At 36.4% G+C, this 21,091-nt stretch overlaps 1 protein-coding gene across 3 annotated transcripts in view; it reads right to left on the reverse strand.

The window, feature by feature from the left end:
- RAP1A (RAP1A, member of RAS oncogene family) overlaps positions 1 to 21,091 on the reverse strand; it is a 79,352-nt gene that overhangs the window by 18,226 nt on the left and 40,035 nt on the right. The window contains exons 2-3 of one of the 3 annotated variants that reach the window (XM_039361356.1): positions 11,579 to 11,649; positions 845 to 928 (exon numbers count right to left, since the gene is read on the reverse strand). In XM_039361356.1, the coding sequence (XP_039217290.1) occupies positions 845 to 901 (57 nt within the window). In that variant the 5' untranslated portion in view covers positions 902 to 928; positions 11,579 to 11,649. Of the gene's footprint in view, positions 1 to 844; positions 929 to 11,578; positions 11,650 to 21,091 lie in introns of those variants that run through there. The other 2 variants (XM_039361357.1, XM_039361358.1) reach the window with 2 other exon arrangements.

Consider the following 21,091-nt stretch of genomic DNA (forward strand, 5'->3'; position numbering starts at 1 on the left):
TAACTATATTGTACAGTAAACTTTTTAAAATGCTCTTAAATCCTTTACAATGCTGGAGATTGGCACTTAATCATCTACCTTGCATTACATTAAAAATCAAAGGTAGTCTAAGAGAGGCAATTAAATGCTCAGGGAGCATCTAGTATGGATCCCAAGCTTCTCTGTGGCTTTCCAGTTATAACCTACTATATTGTCCTTATTCCCAAGCTTAACATTTTGTGAAAAACATTTGTTTCACTCTAAATGCAGACAGATGCCATTGGCCTAAATTAAGGGTGGCTTAATCTATTTTTTAAGATAAAATAACTTGTCTTATTTGGTTGCTGGTATTCCTTCCAAATTTTAATCAAAATATACTACGAAGTTTGGTCCAAGGCTAATTTATCAAGAAAAAAATGTATCAACTTCATATACGTTTAAAGATGTTTTTCTATTCGTTACACATATTACAATATTTTTACATATATAAAATGCTACTTCTGAGTCTACATACATAATAATTTAGAAATCAGTTATTAGCACAAACTTTATGAAGGTAATGTGTTCACTAAGCAAATTTCAATTCCTAGGCATTATGGAGCTCCCATGAAAATGGAACTCAGATAACCTTGATATTAATATTCTAAGTTTTCTAGTTTAGGTTAATTCAGAATTTGCCATATGAATACTAGAGAAACAACTATTTAAGAAATATTTATTTCTTTTCTGAATATTTTAAATGCAAACATCTTGACTATTAACTATTTTATTAGAGGGTCAAACCTGGAAGGTTGCAAATATGCTTTTTTGAAAAATCAAAAGCTTGAAGAGAGAAACTTTGCTTTTTACTGAGCATTAAACTTACCAAAGCAGACTTGCCTACACCACCTGAGCCAAGGACCACTAGCTTGTACTCACGCATGATGTGGTCTATTCAAATACTGAGAAGCTGTAAAAGAGAAATTAGCAATTAACAAAACAAATTTTTGCTATACATTTCAGCATATTCAGCATATTTCAGCATATTTTGCAAAGACTGCCAGTTACTGGGATATATTCATTTGTTTGGTTATAAAAAAGAATAAGACTTTATAAAACATTTGAATTGACAGGAAGCACTATTTCTACTTTTCATCCAAATCTTCTAAAATACACAATAGAATAAAGAATTTGGTTACATTCTACAAAGACCAAGATATTTCTACTAATATATTTACTTCAAAAAGGAGTTTTATTTTACAAAGTTGATTAGCGGTTGAATGCTAATTTATTTCAACCCCTTGCTAGGTACTCTAATTGCTTTTTTCTCTTGATATATATTGTTCTGGATAACCTGGATAAAATATGACAGTGTATTTTAACTTTCAATGAAATAAAAACATATATTAAAAAATGAGTTTAATTATGTAACTGTTATAGATTGAAAAATTGAAAAAAACTCACTACATATTCAACATTTCTATTTATTTTGAATAGTTTTGTTGCAAATTAAATTCTCTGAATCTTTATTTCAAACCATTATTGATTTTCATGTAAATAACAATGGTACAGTAGTATTAAAAACCCAGGAAAAACTAGGTGTCCAGCCAGTTAAGTTTAAATTATGGAATGCCTGCCAGACTCTAGAAGCATGATGGATGGAGCTAAACAGTTAAACAAGACAGCTGAAATCATTTCAAAAAATATTCCTTAAATTTGTAAATGAATAAATATGACAAAGAGATGCAAAGCAATTCTGCCTTAATGATGGGTATAAGCTGAGTGGGAGAGTCACTTTGATAGGCTTTCAAGATTATGTTAAATACTCTAGCAATAAAGATCTTTTTTAACAAATTCAAGTGGTTCTTTTTTCCTGAGCTTTCCAGCTGTATAGCACTTGACCAATTGTGAACATGCAGCTGTTTTATTACAGTTAAATAAGAGACAGTCAAAGTAATGGAAATAGACTGAACAAAACAAAGTAAATCCACCCTATCATCACTACTGAGTCCAACTTTCAACTATCTCTTTGCTTCCAGGTTCTAAAATTTGAATAGGGTGATACTGATGAAGAAATAGACCAGGGGTGTTAAACTGCCGGCCCATGGGGCAGTTTAATCATACTGAAGCTGCGCCCACCCCATTGCTGGCAATGGCAAAACCGGCTCGATACGTTGCGATACGTTGCGCAACATCACGTGACGTCGCGAGTTTGACACCCCTGAAACAGACTGTTTCAAAAAAAAGGGGGAGGAGAAAAAATCTGAGGAAGATAGAAACAACTAGTAAAAGGTCTGGTGACAGGCCTAATCAGTGTCTTAAGGCAAGTATAAATCAATATGCAAGCAATGAAAGGGCATCAGGATATACTATATCCCATTCTCCATGAACATCACATCTCTGATGATGTTGCTGGTTCAGCAGATACCCATCTATACAGGATTGACATTTGTCAAAACCTACCTGGACACTGGTTTCTATGTGAGTAAGAACACTGAAAGACCGTTGGATTAAAAAAATCAGAGGTACATGCAGCAAGGGGGAGCTCCTTATAGATTTGAACAGACTTCAGATTAAAAAGCAATATGTAACTATGATAAAAACAAATTATATATGTTTTTTTCCTAAAATTTCTAGGCATTGAGACAGAGATATTATATTCTCTAGTATTTGAAATCAAATAGTATGAATACAGCTCTGGCACATTAAAATGTTGTAGAAATGAGTAAAACGGCTAGAACTCCAAGACCGTAACATTTTACTTTCAAATACATTAATATTCACTTACATAATTTATGTTTTTCACCCTCAGTTGCACAGAAGTATGTGCCATTGAGCAATAAAATTATAGTAGCGAGCTGCAAGTAACTACGATTGCTTTCATATCCCCAACAGGGAATGATTTAAGACTTTTTTTTTCTCTGTACAAGGTCAAGCCTCACTTGCCACTGCCAACTCAGAAATCTTTCTGTTCCTCAAAGCATTCTCTGTGCCTTTTTATGGAAATCTCTCTAGTTACTATGCTGTACCAGAAAACCTTTCATTCTCTTCAAGATTACTTGACAAATATGGAAAATGGCAAAACCTATGATAAACATTTTAAAAGTGTTTATATTATAAACCAGCCTTCGCTGCCCCAACTGATCCCAGCCAAGTTATGACATCGTTTACTAATTATCTCTTCAGCCCTCCCAAGTAAGGATTCAGAAACAGCAAAAGCCTCATCAGAGACACCATAATCCAACTTCACTAAAAACACTGGCTAAAATAAACTCTCCTGATCAACCTAAAGAGCTACCGGTACATAGTCTAGCATTCTAGTCCCACAATATCTAATAGGACTATGCAAAGTACTTTCCAACATAGGGGAGAACATCTGAATACCACTTTTTGAAATATGAAAGCAGTTCTTTTTTTTTCCACATTCATGAAGCTACTTCATTGGTGTCGCCTGGCTGGCTGTGTATGCATCTGCTGGGGCAAGCACAAAGTTCCTGTACATACATACATACATACATACATACATACATACATACATACATACGTGGAATCAGCTAGGAACTGTCAGTCCTCTGAAGGAGACCAAACTAAGAAAGCAATGCCTATAGGTCTAACAACTTTTATTAGATCAACTATAGTGACAAAATCTTGCGCTTTGATCTTCATTTGAATTCTCAAACTTGTTTCTTGGAAAGAATTCAAGTCCCACTTGACTGATCCATTGCCTTAGTAGCAGCTCTTCTTATTCTTCAAGACCATTCCTATGCCCTCTGTAAGAACAACTTGAAAACAATCATCCAAGTCTGAATAAAGGCAGCTGTTTTAATGAACTGAATTATAAAGGAAGTGCTTTATAAGTGCAATGCAAAGTACCTTTTTCAAAGGAATTGAAAAGCCCTGGAAGCCAACAAAATAGAATGACTACAAAAATGGCATAAATGTCATTCCCTGTACTTGGGTTCCAACAACTGATGAGAATCATCAGTACTGAAAGAAACAAGATAGTCGCTTGGTTTTGCTTCAGTTGAGCTGAAGCCGGTTCATCCTAGATTACCACAGCCTCCAGATACTAAGAACATGGATAAATCACTTGATCTGCTTAGGACAGAGCTAGGTGTCATTAGTCATTGATGAGGCCTGACAAAGGATTTTACCAGCAGTTTCATGTTGATGCTAAATAGGAGCGGGGAGAACAGAACCTTGAGGAATGCCACAGGAAAGGGGTTAGGGCAGAGGTGTCAAACTGCCAGCCCACATGCTGGATGCATCATAGCGAAACCGCGCCCATCCCATTGCCGGCAATAGCAAAAAAGTCACAATACGTCACACCACGTCACGTGATGTTGCATATTTGACACCCCTGGGTTAGGGATTAGATCTCCACACATGGGAAAAGTGAGGCAAATTTAATACCATTATGTAATTGATCAAAACTAATTTGTTTGTGGTAGCAGATTCTTTGAATTGCACATAGAGGCATATAGACGGATAATGGCCAGAAAATGCAAGTCTTTAAATGTTTCACTGGTTTTTGTATTTGTGTCATTTAGTTAGTGGGTCATACAGAAGATAACAATTCTTTGCTTGTGCAGGCATCAAGTCAACTGTTCTGCCTATTATTCTGCTGGCTGGCAGCTATGGAAAGAGCACTGAAGTTCTGAACAATGACTACATTGGTTCTTCTTGAAAGAATGGCTTGCAAAAGAATCTTCTGAATAGCTGTCTGTCTAATATGACATTGTGATGTACCAGGACATTAGGAAGCCCATTCCTAGCCAGTAAAATAACTTGGGTGAAAGTATGTCATGCAATTATTAATGGAATCTGACCCTAAATTTTTAAAAAAAGACAATGCCAAAGCAAATTGAAATGTGTTTGGCTATTAGGTATGATTTTATTGCTTTGCAAGCCTGAAAAAAATCCATGAATAGAGTTTAAATCCAAGTTTTATTACTATGCAACAAAACCTATTTATGGAAATAAGAAGTGACAAACACTTAAAAAAACCTTTCTCCCTAAAGGCATTTCCAGACATAATATTGCTGAGAGTTAATGATGAAATGAAGTCAAATATAGAATTCAAACAAATTATGTTTTTCATTAGCCAGCCATCCTCCATGAACTCTACATTGGACAAAAAAATGTTTTTGAAACTTAGGAAGAATTTCAACAGCTGGTGGTTATACAGTACAGGACAGAAGTCTTTTATCATAACTCTATCTTAATCTGAGTCTTGCTAAAAAAAAATTAAATGTCAGCATAGATTTGAGCTGGTTATTCAATATTTGTGTCTTGCCCACTAAGCTGTTAACGCAGGATCAAATATAAAATCAGCATTTTGTGTTTGTAACTATTTTAACTGCTTATTTATATTTTGTAAGCTGCCCACAGTCTACCCGAGTCGGTGGCATAACAACTTACAATAAAAATAGTATTTTATAATCCCTTTTATTTAAGAGGGATTGGAGTATAAAAGAAACAACAAAATACCAAGGTAGATCCTACATAAATTCTTCCCCCAAACATCTAAACTTTCCCTTGATCTGAGAGATACCTTTTTATCATTGACTTGCAGTTCTTGATTCAGGTTTCCCTATAAGTGGAATAAGTCCATCTGGTCTCATTTCCTCACAGCCACGTTGGGAAGCTTAATTAGGTAATTGCTATAACGCTTTTGGCAGACATGACAAACATTCAAACATAATTAAAAGAGCAGGTGCAAAATGATCAAGCTCTCCCCCACCCCAACAACATTTTAGCAGAACTGCCAGGAGCCTGGCAGAAGAATTTCACAGCATGAACTCACTTATTTTGGAAGTGTTCTTAAGTTCTATAAGCTTGGCTTTCTTCATTATTTTACTTTAAAGAAGAATGCAAAGGCTTTTTCATCCACCCAACCCTAGCAGAGCTAGTCAGATTAGTGAGAAAGCATCTAGTGAATGAATGCACATTGCTTTGTCCTACAAAGCCAGAATACCCAATAACTTGTACCAAGTCCGATAGGAAAACAAAACAAAAACAATGTCACTTTGCCTGTGGGTTCTTAGATGGGATTATGAGGAGGCAATAAAACCCAGTTGTTGCTTGATTTGAACAGAGCACGTTTGGGATTTCCTTTCCTTGATAACATCATACACTTGAAAACAGCACATTTGGGAAAAGCCATGCTACCGAATCTGCACCTCGTTATCTCTTATAAAGTTCAGAATAGTTCCCATAAAATCTGTATATATATCTATCTAAACAGGAAATACTACAGTTATGTGAACAAAGGGTCAAAGGGCTTGGCAACTGAAAGACAGAAAAAAGTATGCAAGAATAGCAAAACAACTAAGTGCCTTATCTGAAACTGAAGCAATGGCATAAAACATTCTAAATAGCAGCTTTTTTGAATTCTTGTTCTACATTGCAATCAATATACATATAAAAGGATTACATTATTTTAGAGGAAGGAAGGAAGGATGGATGGAAGGAAGGAAGGAAGGAAGGAAGGAAGGAAGGAAGGAAGGAAGGAAGGAAGGAAGGAAGGAAGGAAGGAAGGAAGGAAGGAAGGAAGGAAGGAAGGAAGGAAATTTCCGATGCTCCCTGCCAGCTTCCTACAATGAAACTCAATGGGGAACTTGACATGAAGTTGTTTCCACTCCCACAATTTTTTTTGCCACCCATAGTTATTCTGTTTGTTTAGGTTAGGAAATATCTCTGAAATGATGGCCTAATGGGTCACAGGTTGTCTTGTGCACAATAAATTTTGACTGGAAGGCAGATATCAGTTTCAGTGTATATATCAGTTTTGGACAGACTTATTTTGGATGAATTATACAACCCATAAAACAATACTATTTACAACTCAAAAATCCTAATAAACAGAAGATGATATTAATAAAGGAGAATATTTGTAGCTCAGGGTTGGAATGAGGGGTCCTTGGTGCTTTCTGAGCTTGCTTATTTTCTTGCAAATGTAGCACTGATAATGTTACTTAATTTGGGTAATGAAATGTCTGCAAGAAAACAACCAAGCTCAGAGAGCACCAAGGACCCTTCAAGTAGAAGATGATTTACTGCTTAGCTTAAATAATGTTATACTTTCTGATGAAGATCAACAGATGGATTTAATACTGTTGCTAAATGCAGCAACATGCAACATGAATGTTCAGGATAGAAAGACCAGTAAAAGTATAACACGTTATTATACTAAAACTCATTTTGATATAACAAAATCTCCATATTCAGTTTCAATACAATCGTGTTAACTCCGCATGTCTTTAGAAAGTTCATTGAATTATCTATTTGGGCTATAAGGTGCTTGTTTTTTATTAAATAAATAAATGCACAAGAAGTGATTGTTTAAGTGGCTGTTTACAGGCATACTACTAGAGCAGGGTCCCCAACCCCCGGTCCATGGACCAGTACTGGTCCGCGGCACTCCAGCAACTGGTCCGCACAAACAAGCAGAGCCCCATCCATGAGATGCAAGTAGCACATAAAACCACACACCCTCTGGTCCACGGAAAAACCTCTCTCCACAGAACTGGTCCCTGGTGCCCAAAAGATTGGGAACCTCTGTACTAGAGCTTATACTGAAGCTTCGGGTACACTGTATATTAATCAAAAGGAAGCTTGATTTGTATTTTATTACTATATTGTTTAATTTAGGGCTTAAAAAATTAATATGGTCAGTAACACAATATACAATCATGTATATCTGACTACTGTTAATTAAGGATTTACATTATGTTTTGTGGTTTTAGTATATCTTGAATAATTGCTTTATTTTATTGATAATTTACATTTACATGTACTTTACATTTACAACCACATTTAAGCTGTCCATTCAAATTAAATAAAAAACAAGAACTGGGAGTAATGAGATTATAAATATGATCAATATTACTATACATGCAGAAGTCAGCATGGGGAATGTACAGCAGTCTAGAAAATTGTAAAGATTTTAACATTTCAATGAAAATAGTAGTAGTAGTAGTAGTAGTAGTAGTAATAGTAGTAGTTGGAACCTTGGACCTTGGAAGTCTTAGTCCAACCCCCTGCTCAGGCAGGAAACCCTATACCAGGAGTGTCAAACTTAATTTCACTGAGGGCTGCATCAGCACTGTGGTTGCTCTTGGGGGGCTAGGTGAGTGTGGATGGAATGGGGTGTCAAACTCAATTTTACTGAGGGCCGCATCAGCACTGCGGCTGCTCTTGGGGGGCTGGGTGGGTGTGGCTAGGGGTGCAGCCTACTGGGTGGGTGTGGATGGAATGGGTGTGGCCAACTTGGTGGGCATGGCCAGTTCTACATCATTCACCAGTTCTACATCATTCACGTCAAGGGTGCCTGTGGGGCCTGGGCAGGAGTGGGACAGATCTGAGGGTCTCTGGCAGAAGGGGGTGGGACCGGGGCAAGTGCCAAGGCGTGGTCCACCAGGGCAAGTGCCAAGATGGCCACCACAAAATTGTACATTGGTTCCTGGCTGGCCTGGGCCAGGGCCAAGGCAGCGGGGGCCGTTCCCTCAGTGTTTCCAGGATGGCTTCGCGGGCCACATGAAACCACTTCGCGGGCCGCATCCGGCCCCTGGGCCTTGTGCTTGACATGTCTACCCTATACCATTTCAGACAGATGGGTGTCCAGTCTTTTCTTAATACTTCCAATGTTGGACCATTCACAACTTCTGGAGGCAGGTTGTTCCACTGATTAATTGTTTCACCTGTCAGGAAATTTCTCCTTAGTTCTATATAGTTCTATAGTCATTAAAATACAAAATTTGGAGGCCAGAAAAGATGTTAGGCCAGGTCATCATCACTATAAAGTCCTTTAAGACTGATCATTTCACTTATCAGACAGATTTGCATGAAAACCCATCTGAAGAATAAGTTTTGTATAATTGTGGCTTTACAAAATTCAGCTACATGCCCAATTTAGAAGCTATAAATGAAGATAGTTTGCAAAATGCTCTGTAAACTTTAATTAGTATACTGCATGATTCAAGCCAAGAACAAAAGAAAAAAGAAAAAGTAGGGTTTGTTTTTAAGATAAATGAGAAAGAGCTTACGTTTTTGAAAATATTAACATTTCAGTCCATCATACTCAGATACTTTCACTTAATGCTTCCTCTATATTGCTAATTTGTTAAAATATGCTGCTGATTTTACATATGGATATTGAATGACTGACAGAACATCTTACACAACAGAAATGCTCTACAGCTCATAATGCTTATTTTAATGCTGCACATATTCGACTATGTAAAAAAACTGTCTTTATCCTACAAAACTGGCAGGAACTTCGGCTGTTCTTTGCTTTCCACGTAATGTAGTTCTCTCTTATATGAACAATCCATCCAAATCAGCATCTTTCCTCTAGTGAACTATTTTTTGCTTGTAAAATATAATAACACAAATTGATAGAGGTAGCCCTTGACTTACAATTGGGACCAAAATTTCCATTGTAAGTAAGGCAGTTGTTAAATGAGTCGTGCATGATTTTACAATATTTTTTGCAACAGTTAAACAAATCACTGCCGCTAAGTGAATCATGCTGTCATTGAATGAACCCAGCTCCCCCTATTGACTTTGCTTGTTGGAAGTTGGCTAGGAAGGTTTCAATTTTGATCCCTTGAACCTGAGATGTTGTAACCATCATAAATACATGCCAGTTATCAAGCACCAAAACTCTGATCATGTGACAGACGTAAGTGCAAGGATCAATTGTCCCTTTTTACAGTGCCACTGTAACTTTGAATGGTCAATAAACAAATGGTTGTAAGTCAAGGACTGCCTATACTGGGGAATCCATGAATGCATGAATATTTCATATTTACAGTAGGAAGATATTCTATTGACTTATAGATACTGTCATCCTCAGGGGTCCCCAAAACAAACTGCAAAACAAAATATGCCACGACCATCTCCAAGCAGATTTAATTTAAAAACCTGAACCATGAAAATCCAGGTGGAATCAAAATGTTTTGTTGGACAGCTACAAGTTATCAGAAGCAGATCTAATCTATTTTCCTTTAGAAGGAATTCCATTAATTAGGCTCTGCTAAAGCAATAATACTAGTTCCTTTGACCTAAATTACTTCCATGCTGGAACATTCAAAAGCAACTCAGAAAAGTTCCAATAGTGAAACAAAATGTTCAGATATTTTTGTTTAACGAATATAGGTTTATAAATAGCAGTACCGTGATCAGATGGTTTTATCTATGGTCTTATTTCTCAGTAACTCTGTAGAGTGTAGGACAGTGGTTCTCAACCTGTGGGTCGGGACCCCATTTGGGGTCGAACGACCATTTCACGGGGGTCGCCAAACAAGGCTGCCCACCATTTTTTCCCCTTTTCTTTGGCCACGCCCCTGGCACCCGGTGATGTATAAGTGGTTGGGGGTCACCACAACATGGGGAACTGTATTATGGGGTCGCGGCATTAGAAAGGTTGAGAACCACTGGTGTAGGAGATGACCAGGTTGAGCCTGACGAAGGGATCAAATGTGTTATCAGTCATGAGTCCCTTCCCGTGCCCACAAGAGATCTAAGACCAGCCCATCTTGAATTTTTTCTGCCCTTAACTACCGCCAATTTCCTTTGGCAGTTAGTAGTTCAGATTCTTGTAGAGAGGTTAAGCTTGTAATAAATCTTTATATCCATTTGGACTGCCTGTATCTCCTGTTTTCTCTGGAGCTTGACAGATAGCATTTTAGTAAAATATAATAGTCTGCTAAAGTATCCCAAGTTGCAACAACTTGCATAGAGCTAGCAGAGCCTTTTTATTACCAGTAAGATATATTCATTTAAGGCAAGAAGCAATGGAATGGGATATGAGTAAGACTTATTCTGCAAATAAAATTCAGTTTGTTTAATTCTGAAATTTTAATCAAAGAATATTTGACAATTCCTCAGAAGTGATAAGAGTTCAAAGACAGTTTCATACAGTATATACACAGAAGACATCCAGATCAAAGCCTAAGCATTTATATTTAGACATTTTCTGGCACTAGGGTCAAGAAAGATCTTTGGCTGACCCAACCAGGGCTACTGCCAGGCACAACGGACACTACTGGACTAGAGAGGGAACATTACACTAGGGCAGTGGTTCTCAATCTTTTTAATGCCGTGACCCCCAACCGGTCGTAAGTCGAGGACTACTCAACTGGTCGTAAGTCAAGGACTACTCAACTGGTGCAGCACCATTTGCAGAATGGGACTTTTGGCGGGCTCAGCAGGGCAGAGACAGCCTGGACAATTCCTATTGGCTTTTGAAAGGCAATAGAATTAGACTCTATTTCAAAAGCCAATAGAATAAAAGGGAGTAGCACAGCTAAGGAAAAGGGGGAAAAATGGTGGACTGCGTTGTTTGGCGACCCCCGTGAAATGGTCGTTCGACCCCAAATGGGGTCCCGACCCACAGGTTGAGAACCACTGCACTAGGGGACGGCATATATTTGAATGAAAATAGTCCTAGTTCATTCCTGGTATTTCCAGATAGATTAGGGGGGGGGGGAAATGTCTGAAAGCCTGTCACAATTAAGAATAAGATGATAGACAGAACTACTGTGACATGTGTAGATGAATCAAGAGTCTGCCTTAGTTTAAGCAAAAAAATGCAAATATAACAAATAGTTCAAACCTTGGTATATAAGATCTCTCATCCGTATGAACAGCACCTGCTAGAGGTCTTCCCAAACTCCCGTTAAGGGACTGAAAAGAAAAAAAATGGAATCATTTTCAAAAATGTAAATATTAACATAAAACTTACATTTACATATACTGAAAAGTGCACATTTCAAGCAATTTGAATGGTTGCTTTAAGGAGTGTGACTGCAGATACTCATTCAAAAAACCCTCACGCCCTTTAGCCTTCCCATTCTATGGACCAATAAAGATACAGTATATGTCACAAGATAAAATATACACAATTTCAGGTAATTTAGGCAACAGAAAATTAAAAATGACCACACATGTAGTGCTTCACTAGATGGGAGCATCTAGTGGATTATGGGTAATTCTGAAAAATAAAAGAAGCTCGGACTTGCTTAGTACTTGAATGGAAGACCACCAGGAATTATCAGAGTTGAACGCTAGATTGAGAACTTGTGAACAGAACAGGTAGAGCAACAGCAAACCACTTTCAAATTGTTGCCAAGAAAATTACATGAATGTATATTAGAGGAGTCTCCCATGTAGTCATTGGGAGTTGACCCAAAACAACTATTTGGAAACTGAAAATCATATTATTGAAGTAAGATTTAAAAGAGCAATATGATTGTGTAACTCAAATAAAAAGTACATCTGAACATAAATTACTACTCTTAGAATAGCCACATATTTGATATTATACCAGCCAATAAAATGGTACACAAATTCCAGAATGAAAAGTTTTATTTTGCTTCCCCCAAATGCATTACAGTTCTCTGAATTATGAGGCAAAGTAATGACAAAATCAGCCTAAACAATTTGATCCCATCTACAGAATCTTCTCTCTTCCCATTATTGCATTCTTATATTATGCTGGTTGCTAAACAGGACATCATGTCATATAACCATCACATTCTACTGGATACTTAATTCCAAAAACAGGTAAAATCTATGCATGAATTGTTTGGTATGTTTGTATAAATTTTCTAAGAAATCTACCTTTAAAGTATTTTCTTAAAAGACCACATCCATACACCACCAGTAATTTACATTTAAATTACATTTCAAACAGAAGTATGCTTTTTACACAAAATACAAACTACTCAGTTTTTCTGCTGAAGTATTCCTATTATGCAAATTCTCTCTCTTCAAAAATTTTCCCTATAAAACAGATTTTTCTCTGTTTCCACATGCATGTTCATACACAGTTGCTTAGTTGGGACACAAATGGACACAACTGGGGCAACTTCTGAAACAGACACAGGAATCTGACAAAAATGCAGCTGCTTTAACTGTCAAGGTTCCGACTGACAATCCTTTGACATTAACATTCAAAGAGAGGTGTTTCATAAATATTCCTAATGATTTGAAGAACTTATTACAAAATATATGTGCAGCCCTAACAAACTCCCTGTAATTTGCTAGCAGTTCTACAGTTTTTCTCCACAGGCAGAAGGTGGCAGAAGATTTTCAGTGGGAAACCACAGAAAACATATCTTAGTAATGGACACAACAGACATAAAACTGCTAGTAATTTTACTGGGTCAATTAGAATAGATGCACGTTAACTTGAGATCTTGCCAGTGTAACTGGATCAACTCTGTCCAGATTAGCATTTCATCATAAACAAAAAAAGGAAGCTTGATCACAAGTTCTTAAAATGAATCCTCTATATCTCATTTTTTGACAATACTAAACACTAGTTAAGAGATGTTAGTAACACAAATATACCCTTACATTGCTCCCCATATAAGAAGATCTCCTTTTAAATACTTTTACCCTTCAGTCTTCTATTTTAGTTCTGAAGACCTCCACACTGAATTTAGGCAAAGATATCCCCTTTGCCTTATTTCCAAAGAGATTCTCCTCGTTTCAAATGCCACACATTCTACTTTGCTGTGCCAACTTGTGAGACAACTAATATTTCAGCATTCTTTACTCCACAATATCACAGAAATGCTTATGAGCTAAAATTAGCAAGTTTTACTCACAGCCTGAAAAGCAGAACAGAATGTCTCCATTGAGAGATGACAGCCCATTAGAGGAACTGTGAGAGACCTGGCTCCAGGCCCAAAGGAGTTGTTCAAGGACAAGGTTACTGAGGAGAGAATTCATCTTGAGTAGACTTTGTCTTAAGTAGCCACAGACCAGCTGGCTTGACCTTGGGCAATCCGCAAGGCTAGAAATCGTTCCTTAGAACATATTGTTTGGATTCTTCATTGGGCTATTCCGAGGACTGAATATGGCACTTCAAAAAGGTACTGCCAGGGAATGCAGATTATCTGAATGTTTAGGCACCAAATCTGCGCAAAACTCTGGTTATGCATTTTTTGATTTACAAAGTATACCATTCTTTTGATCTGGATTAGAGAAGGACAATGAAAAATGATGGAGAGATTATGCTTTCCTTCAACATAAGTGGTATTAAAACAAACTTTGAATAGGGAAAGGGTAACACTATGACAAGCATAGTTATAATCTTTTCCAGCTGGGATCACAAAGCTAATACAAGGTCAAACACCCGGAGTGTTTATTGTCATTGAGTAAACAAGCACCTTAGGGAGCAAGGATGGTGTCCACTCCCTGTTCCATTCAGTCTCCTTATCCTTTATTTGGTAAAACAAGTGCTTCACAAAAGCAAGACACCTCACTTAAATACTTTGCTTTCAATCTGCTAAATTATTCCAGCAGTGCATGCCAGTTTAGCACAATGAACCCTTCATTCACTTCAGGTATATAATATGTAACAAATATTTGTCCTAGCAATTGATTAAGGTATGAAACAGCTGCATACCACATCATCAGCAAGCCTCTAACTTCTCTACAAAAGTAGAAATGTGGGAGAGGGAAGCAAGCTGCTTTATTCTGCATCACAGATAGACATGCAACCAAGTTAAAGACCAAATTCAATCCAGTTTTTTTACAGCTGAAATAAAGCAGCCTTCAGTTTAAAACATCCATGCATTCTTTTTCTTATAGATTTCAGATATCAGTGTAGAAAAGAACATTTTAACTAGACAAATGAATGGCAAAATAAATGAAATTTAATGGATCCTTCTTGGGCATTTTTTCAAGGACTGTTGTGAAAAAGAACTGCATTCATATACACAGCTATAGTCAAATGGTATACTGTATATAAACAAAATGCCATTTGGAACCATGCTCAACCATGAAACTAACAAAGGTGCTCACGGCATCAATACTAGGTTATAATAGAAATGCAGCAAAAAATAGTTTGGTTGAAACTAATGTTTGCCAATATTGGCAGTGCTGGCAGATATATGCTAAGAACTCCTTTTATACCTCAATTCTCCAGTTCTGCATTTATACAAAATATATATTGTAACGTTTTCCTCCAATGCTCCAAAATACTTGCATAGAAATATGATAAAGATTGGTAAAAAGTGTGCTTCTGGTAAAGTAACAGATGGAGCAAATTTGGTGTGGAGGGAGAGGACATCCAAAAAAATACTTTTCTTCCAGGATGATCTTGCATACGTCCTAATTGGCATCTCCTTTATTCGAATTCATAATCACAATATGGACCCTGCTGTTATTGCAACTAGTTTGGCTCCTAGTATTTTAACAGTTTCCATCAAGATCAGAGTAATAATCTAGCTATCTAATAATGTCGTATCTAAATAAATAAATAAATCTAATAATTAACAAAATTAAGTTATCAGTTTGCTTTGTCTTCCAAACTCTCCAGTTCACAAAGATCTACTTCGTAACAGTTCTAGATTTAACTATTCATTTATTCTTCATCCATGAAAATCTACTGTGAAAATTTGGGAAACCCTCTAGAACAGTATTGGAAGTGGCTCAAGAGGGCACATACTGTATCTAACTCACTTCCTGCAAAGAAGCAATCCACTTGAGCACAAAACATCCAACCTTGACATAGGCCAAGCCAGGCAACAACACCACAGGAAATACTGGAACTCTACTTAGTGGTGTAGACCAAGCTTTCCCAATTTTTATCCTGGAGGAACCCTTGAAATAATCTCAGGAAAATCCTCATAAAATCTGCAAAAGAATAAGAAAACTTTATAATAAAATGTATTTTTAATCCATACTTCTCACATTTTACAACATTTATAACAACAAAGCAGCAGGCTGCCAGCTGAAATACAGCATATAAGAATTTCCAGCATACAAGCACTAGCATTGTGCAGCACGCAAAGTTTTTTTAAAAAAAAATAATACTTTTTTTCAATTGTGTTTTCTTGCAGAATCCACAACTTTGAAGTGTAAGTCACTGATAACAGCAAAGGAGATGCAGTTCATCTGATTAACTCACGCTAAACCAATTTATTTCCCACCCATCCACCTACCCCAACCCAAAGACTTCATGGCCAGATATTAGGTTTGTTGGTCACTTGGCAATTTTCTTTTTCCCTGAAGACAAAGACTTGATCTGTGTAAAGTATCAGATTGTGAACTTTCTGAAAGCAAAACTGGTGAACTGAAGTCCAGAGTATCATCCCTCCAATATTTAATGGTAGTGAATAAGTGATTTTTTAAAAAATATATATGCATGCATGCTGCAGAAGACTGCCTGGAAAGAGAACGCATACACTCTATTGTTCACATTTTATGCAGGCCTGGTCTACATCAGTGTTTTTCAACCGCCACCACTTTAAGACTTCAACTGCCAGACTTTCCTAACCAACATCATATTGTTTTTCAATATTGCTTCCTAAACATTTCATTATGCTTGGGAAAAAATGAAACACAGGTACATTTAGTAGTTTAACTATTCATGTCACTTTGTAAAGGTACACCCTTTTTATGTTGCTATTTTGTCATAGTAAAAATATAGCAGATCAGCTTTCCCTTTAAAGACACTGGCAAACAATAGTCAGTAAAAGAATTAAGAATTAAGGGGAAACAGCTACTATTCTTTCTACCTACGCATCATTCCAAGATTAATGCTTAATAGATTGCCAGCTCCTCCTCTGCTATTCAGTTATTCTGGGCCCAAAGTGGGGGATACCTCTACTTGCTGATACTTAATTTTTTCTTCTAATCAAACAGCTCTTGATAAAAAGCCCTCAACTTCCTTCATTTCCTTCCACCGGAAGCATCATTTCTTTAATCTTTCCTTGATTTCCAGAAAGGATCAGCTTGATTTTGTGTGGTTTTTTAAAAAAATATTCTCATGCCTTTAAATTATAATAAAATTCTCTGTTTCTTCTATTATCTAGGAACAACTCTGAAAAACTGCAGAAAATTTACTAACCAAGATTAGCCTGCAAATATTTATCTGAATATTATCTACAAAGGACTGTGCAAGAATATTGTTTGTGGATTCTTCTACAGGTAAATTTTCTACAGTTACCTCAAGAGATTTCTTACAGAAAATTTAAGAAACTAATTTTTCTACCCTACACCAAAATCAAGGCTATTCCAAAAATCCATTGAAGCTGTTTGTAGGTAGTATTAGCTTCCAGCAGAGAAACCGAAAGCACCCTTCACGAAGGCTATAAAAGAGCAACATGAAGCAGAGAAACCAACGTGAGCTAAGATGGTATAAGCAATGCCACTCCTTTCACTAACCAAGCGAATTATGCTAGGGCTCTTATGATTTTAATGCATACATTTTACAATATGCTCTGCCTATTTGAATGCAGAAAGTTAAGTCTTTGTGTAATTTCTACCTCAACTTTGTGAGAAACTATGTTGTTAATTCTTTGTAATTGCTCCACAAATGGAAAAAGGGTGAGGTCAAAACAGACCCTAACTTAGAATATTGTTTATTGTTTATGATATTTCTTTATTTCCACTAACAAAATTGTTGGATCAGTTCCTTAGTTTAAGTACACTTTGTTTTGGGAAACCTATAACTGGTGCTCTTTAAATAATCACCTGTTCAGTCTCAGTTTTGTATCTGTGCAGGGCCATTATCCCAAGTTTTTTTAAGTGATGCAGAATTTGTTTCCAATTTTGCCAGCTCTCTTTTGCAGGTAGATATTCAGGTTTTACCAGCTTCCCTACCGTTTACATATATTTTTCAAGTGAGAATCACGGCAAGTCCCAATTTAATTCAGTAAGATTTACTTCTAAGTAAATGTGGATGGAATAATAGCCCAAGTTATAAGCTTTAATAAACTTTAATTTGTGCAAAGAGATATATCAGATCAACATAATCTCCAAAAGTTTCAGGTGCATCTACTCTGCTTCTGGTAAAATAAGGCTAGGATTTTCATTTGTTGAGTAATGTTTATAGAAACATTAAAAACAACAAATTTGTAAACTTTCATAAATGTATGTTGGCAATGAGAAGAGTGGGGTATAGTTTACTTTATTTGGTTCAAGACACTTGTCTACATGAAATTCAGAGTTTTGTTATATGTTGCTGCTCTTTCTGGTTGTTATATAAAGTGCAATTATTTTCCATCCTTTAATGGTTAAAATTAAAGTGAGAATTAAATCAGAAAACTGTGAGTACTTGAACAATGTACAATGCAGAAATAATTCATATGTAACTTTGTATGGGTTGAATCTTACATCTGGATTTACCATCACATTAAAATAATAAGTCATGCATTTATATAATCTTGAACTCAGCAATTTATAAATATCATCTAATAATTAGAGTTTGCTTGATCCAACTAGAAAATTTCATTAGGATGTGTTTTGTTCAGATGTAAAAACAGATTTTTTCAAAAATTATGGACATGACTTAAAAAAACAGCAATACTAATACCATTTTCTTCTGTTTATAAACCTCACCCACATATTTTTATTTTAAAGTGTCTGTGTTTTAAAATCAAAGGAAACATATTCAAAACTACCTCAGGGATCCTTTTCACAATTGCAGCAGCATCTGTTTCTAGAGAAGATGTCTAAAGCATCACAAAGATTTTAGCCAGTTCCACTGTTTGCACATTTGTTTTTAAATATTATCATCACTAAATAATTCCCACTTAATGACCTTATGACCACTAATCTTACTTAGTGTTCAAACTGAGTGCATGAGGCCCTCAAACCGAAGGCAGAGATGCAAACAAAACCCATAAATTTAGATTATTTTCTGAGAATTTTGTTTAGTGAGAAATATTAGAGATTTGTGTTTCTGTGTAAGTCTGTGTGTGTGTGTGTGGAGGGGGAGGGGAAGAATAATTTAACATGAATAGAAAATACCTCTCAACTGCAACCTCTGCTAATACAGAATTCCACATTTCAGGGAAGCTTCTAAATACTGTCTGCTAAATGCACTAAAAAAATTCAGATTGTCATAACAAATTCCCAAGGTCAAGGGGTGGGTTAGCACATGTAGCCCTGGCCTTCTACACACTGTGTTGTATTCCTGCCTGCAGGCTGATCTTCTGAATAGGGATTTCCCGGATACATAATGTTTAGAGCAAAGGAAATGGTCAGTCCCAAATTTAAAGAATTTGGCCAGCTTCAAGTAGTACAGAACATTTGGAAGGGATAAGGGAAAAGTACGCTCAGATAGCTGGCCAATAAGATACTTTTCATTAAGAAAAATGCTACTCACACTTCTTATCCAAACAAACAAACAAATGAAGTTGTATGGCTGTTAAATTGGAGTTCAAATTTCAAGGTTAATTATGATCAGTTAGCAAAAACAATGCACCAGTGGGAAAGTTAAAGAGCCCACTCAATTATCAATTACTTTAAAATGTCCTCATTTCAAAAGGCCTTCTTAGTTTAGAGGAATTTGCTCAGCTCAAGGGTAACTAGAGGCCTTTGTGAATGTGCTTTTATAAGCAGTGCTTTTATAACCAGCTTCCGTTCTCTTCTGCTATCCTGTCACTTTGCTTTATGCAGTTCTATGTTTCACAGGGCTTGGAGTTCTTTATGGCATTATTTAAAAAGATTATTTTAAAAAAAGAAAGGGAGCAAAGATGAAAGGAAGTAAAGGCATCCTGTGATGACAGTCACAACTTCAATGTTCTCATAAAGAAAACAACAAAGAAGGTATAGGGTACATGCATGTGTATATCTATCTGTTAGGAGTAGGATTAGGATTTGTAGATCAACAAGGCAGTGATCGTGGATGGAGTAAGTAAAAAAAGATTAATCAGTCAATGATGTTCAACACGTGTAAGAAAAGAGATTCTCAGAAATCAGGCCCTGAGATTCGGGCTACTTATGCAGAAACAAAAACAAGAAAGGGGCAGTGGCAAAATCAGTTAACATATGTGCAAGCATGAGGTCATGCTGTACTCAGTGCAAGGCAAAAAATGAGAATGCCTCTCCCTAACTCTATCAAGAGAAAAAAAAAAGCTTGGCTGAGATCAGTCTATATTATCCAGCTATTTGATCTTTTAAAAAGAAGCTCTCCAACAATTACAAAACCTATCAGTTCTTCCAGTTTAATAGTTCAGCTATTCCAGATTCCAATTATTCCATTTATATATTTCTCAGATTTGTAAAACACACTACAGCTCTTCATGTAGTTTATAATATAGGGTCTTTTTTAAAAAATAAAAAATTAGCTGCCATGAAACCAGTTCAGCAAGCAGAATGCAAAAAAAAGAGGGAAGAACTCTCTGAATTGCACTATTCTTATTAGAAAGGACACAAGAAAACTTATCTATGTCACTCACTCATCTAGCTCTGTACAGAACAATGACTAGCACCAACTTTCTACAATATTAGACACAACATCAACATGTTGTTCTACATTTTGTTCCTCAGAGGAAAAATAAGGAAATTCTACAAGCCGAAAAATCACAATTTATCTTTGGTTTGTTATGGTCCAAAATATTTTCATCTATTTTATACATATGGTACACGTGATCCAGCTACAAACTCACATAAAATCTCTCTCAACTGATACAGCCTCCAGTGAAACTACTGTACTTTAAAATATTGACCTGCAAACCCATAATTCAATTCTGACTTTATCACCAACATAATGGAGATGACAGAAATATATTACTGATACTGTACTTTTACCCAGTGTTTCCTAGCCTGTCCTTCTTCAGATCTGTTGAGATCACAGGGACACTCATTTCCAGAAAACATAATTAAAAGAAAGAAACAGAAGTTTCAGTTCACTCTATTTGGAAGAAGCCAGATGTGGGTGGATGTGTTCACTGGCCTGCTAAACACTGAGGATTAGTGGCACAAGAAGTTATTATCCAAAAATGGATACTCATTAGTTATTAAGGACAGGTCAACGTAGAAACCTTGTAGAAACTTTGTTTGATTCATCGTTCCAGGTTATATATAAATGTTTAAACAATCAACCCGAATAGCTCAAGGTTGAATAGAAAGCTACTTCCACAATTATTTCCCAAATGTACCCAAGATAAGGCAAAACAAGTACTCTTGTAACAGCCAGCCCCCAGTACCCAGTAATTATTAGGGTGAGTCAGAAAAGAAAACCCTGGCAGTATTTTATCACCTTCCTGATTTAGAGTTAAATACTTCCAAAGAGCCCCTTTATAAAATGTCTGCTTCAATAAAGGCTATTTATTGTATGCCTATCAAAAAAAAAAAAAAACCCTCAAAGGAGTTTTAAAACTAG

The sequence above is a fragment of the Crotalus tigris genome, unplaced genomic scaffold (assembly GCF_016545835.1).
Source record: "Crotalus tigris isolate CLP2741 ecotype Arizona unplaced genomic scaffold, ASM1654583v1 scf7180000019259.915256, whole genome shotgun sequence".
Taxonomy (NCBI): domain Eukaryota; kingdom Metazoa; phylum Chordata; class Lepidosauria; order Squamata; family Viperidae; genus Crotalus; species Crotalus tigris.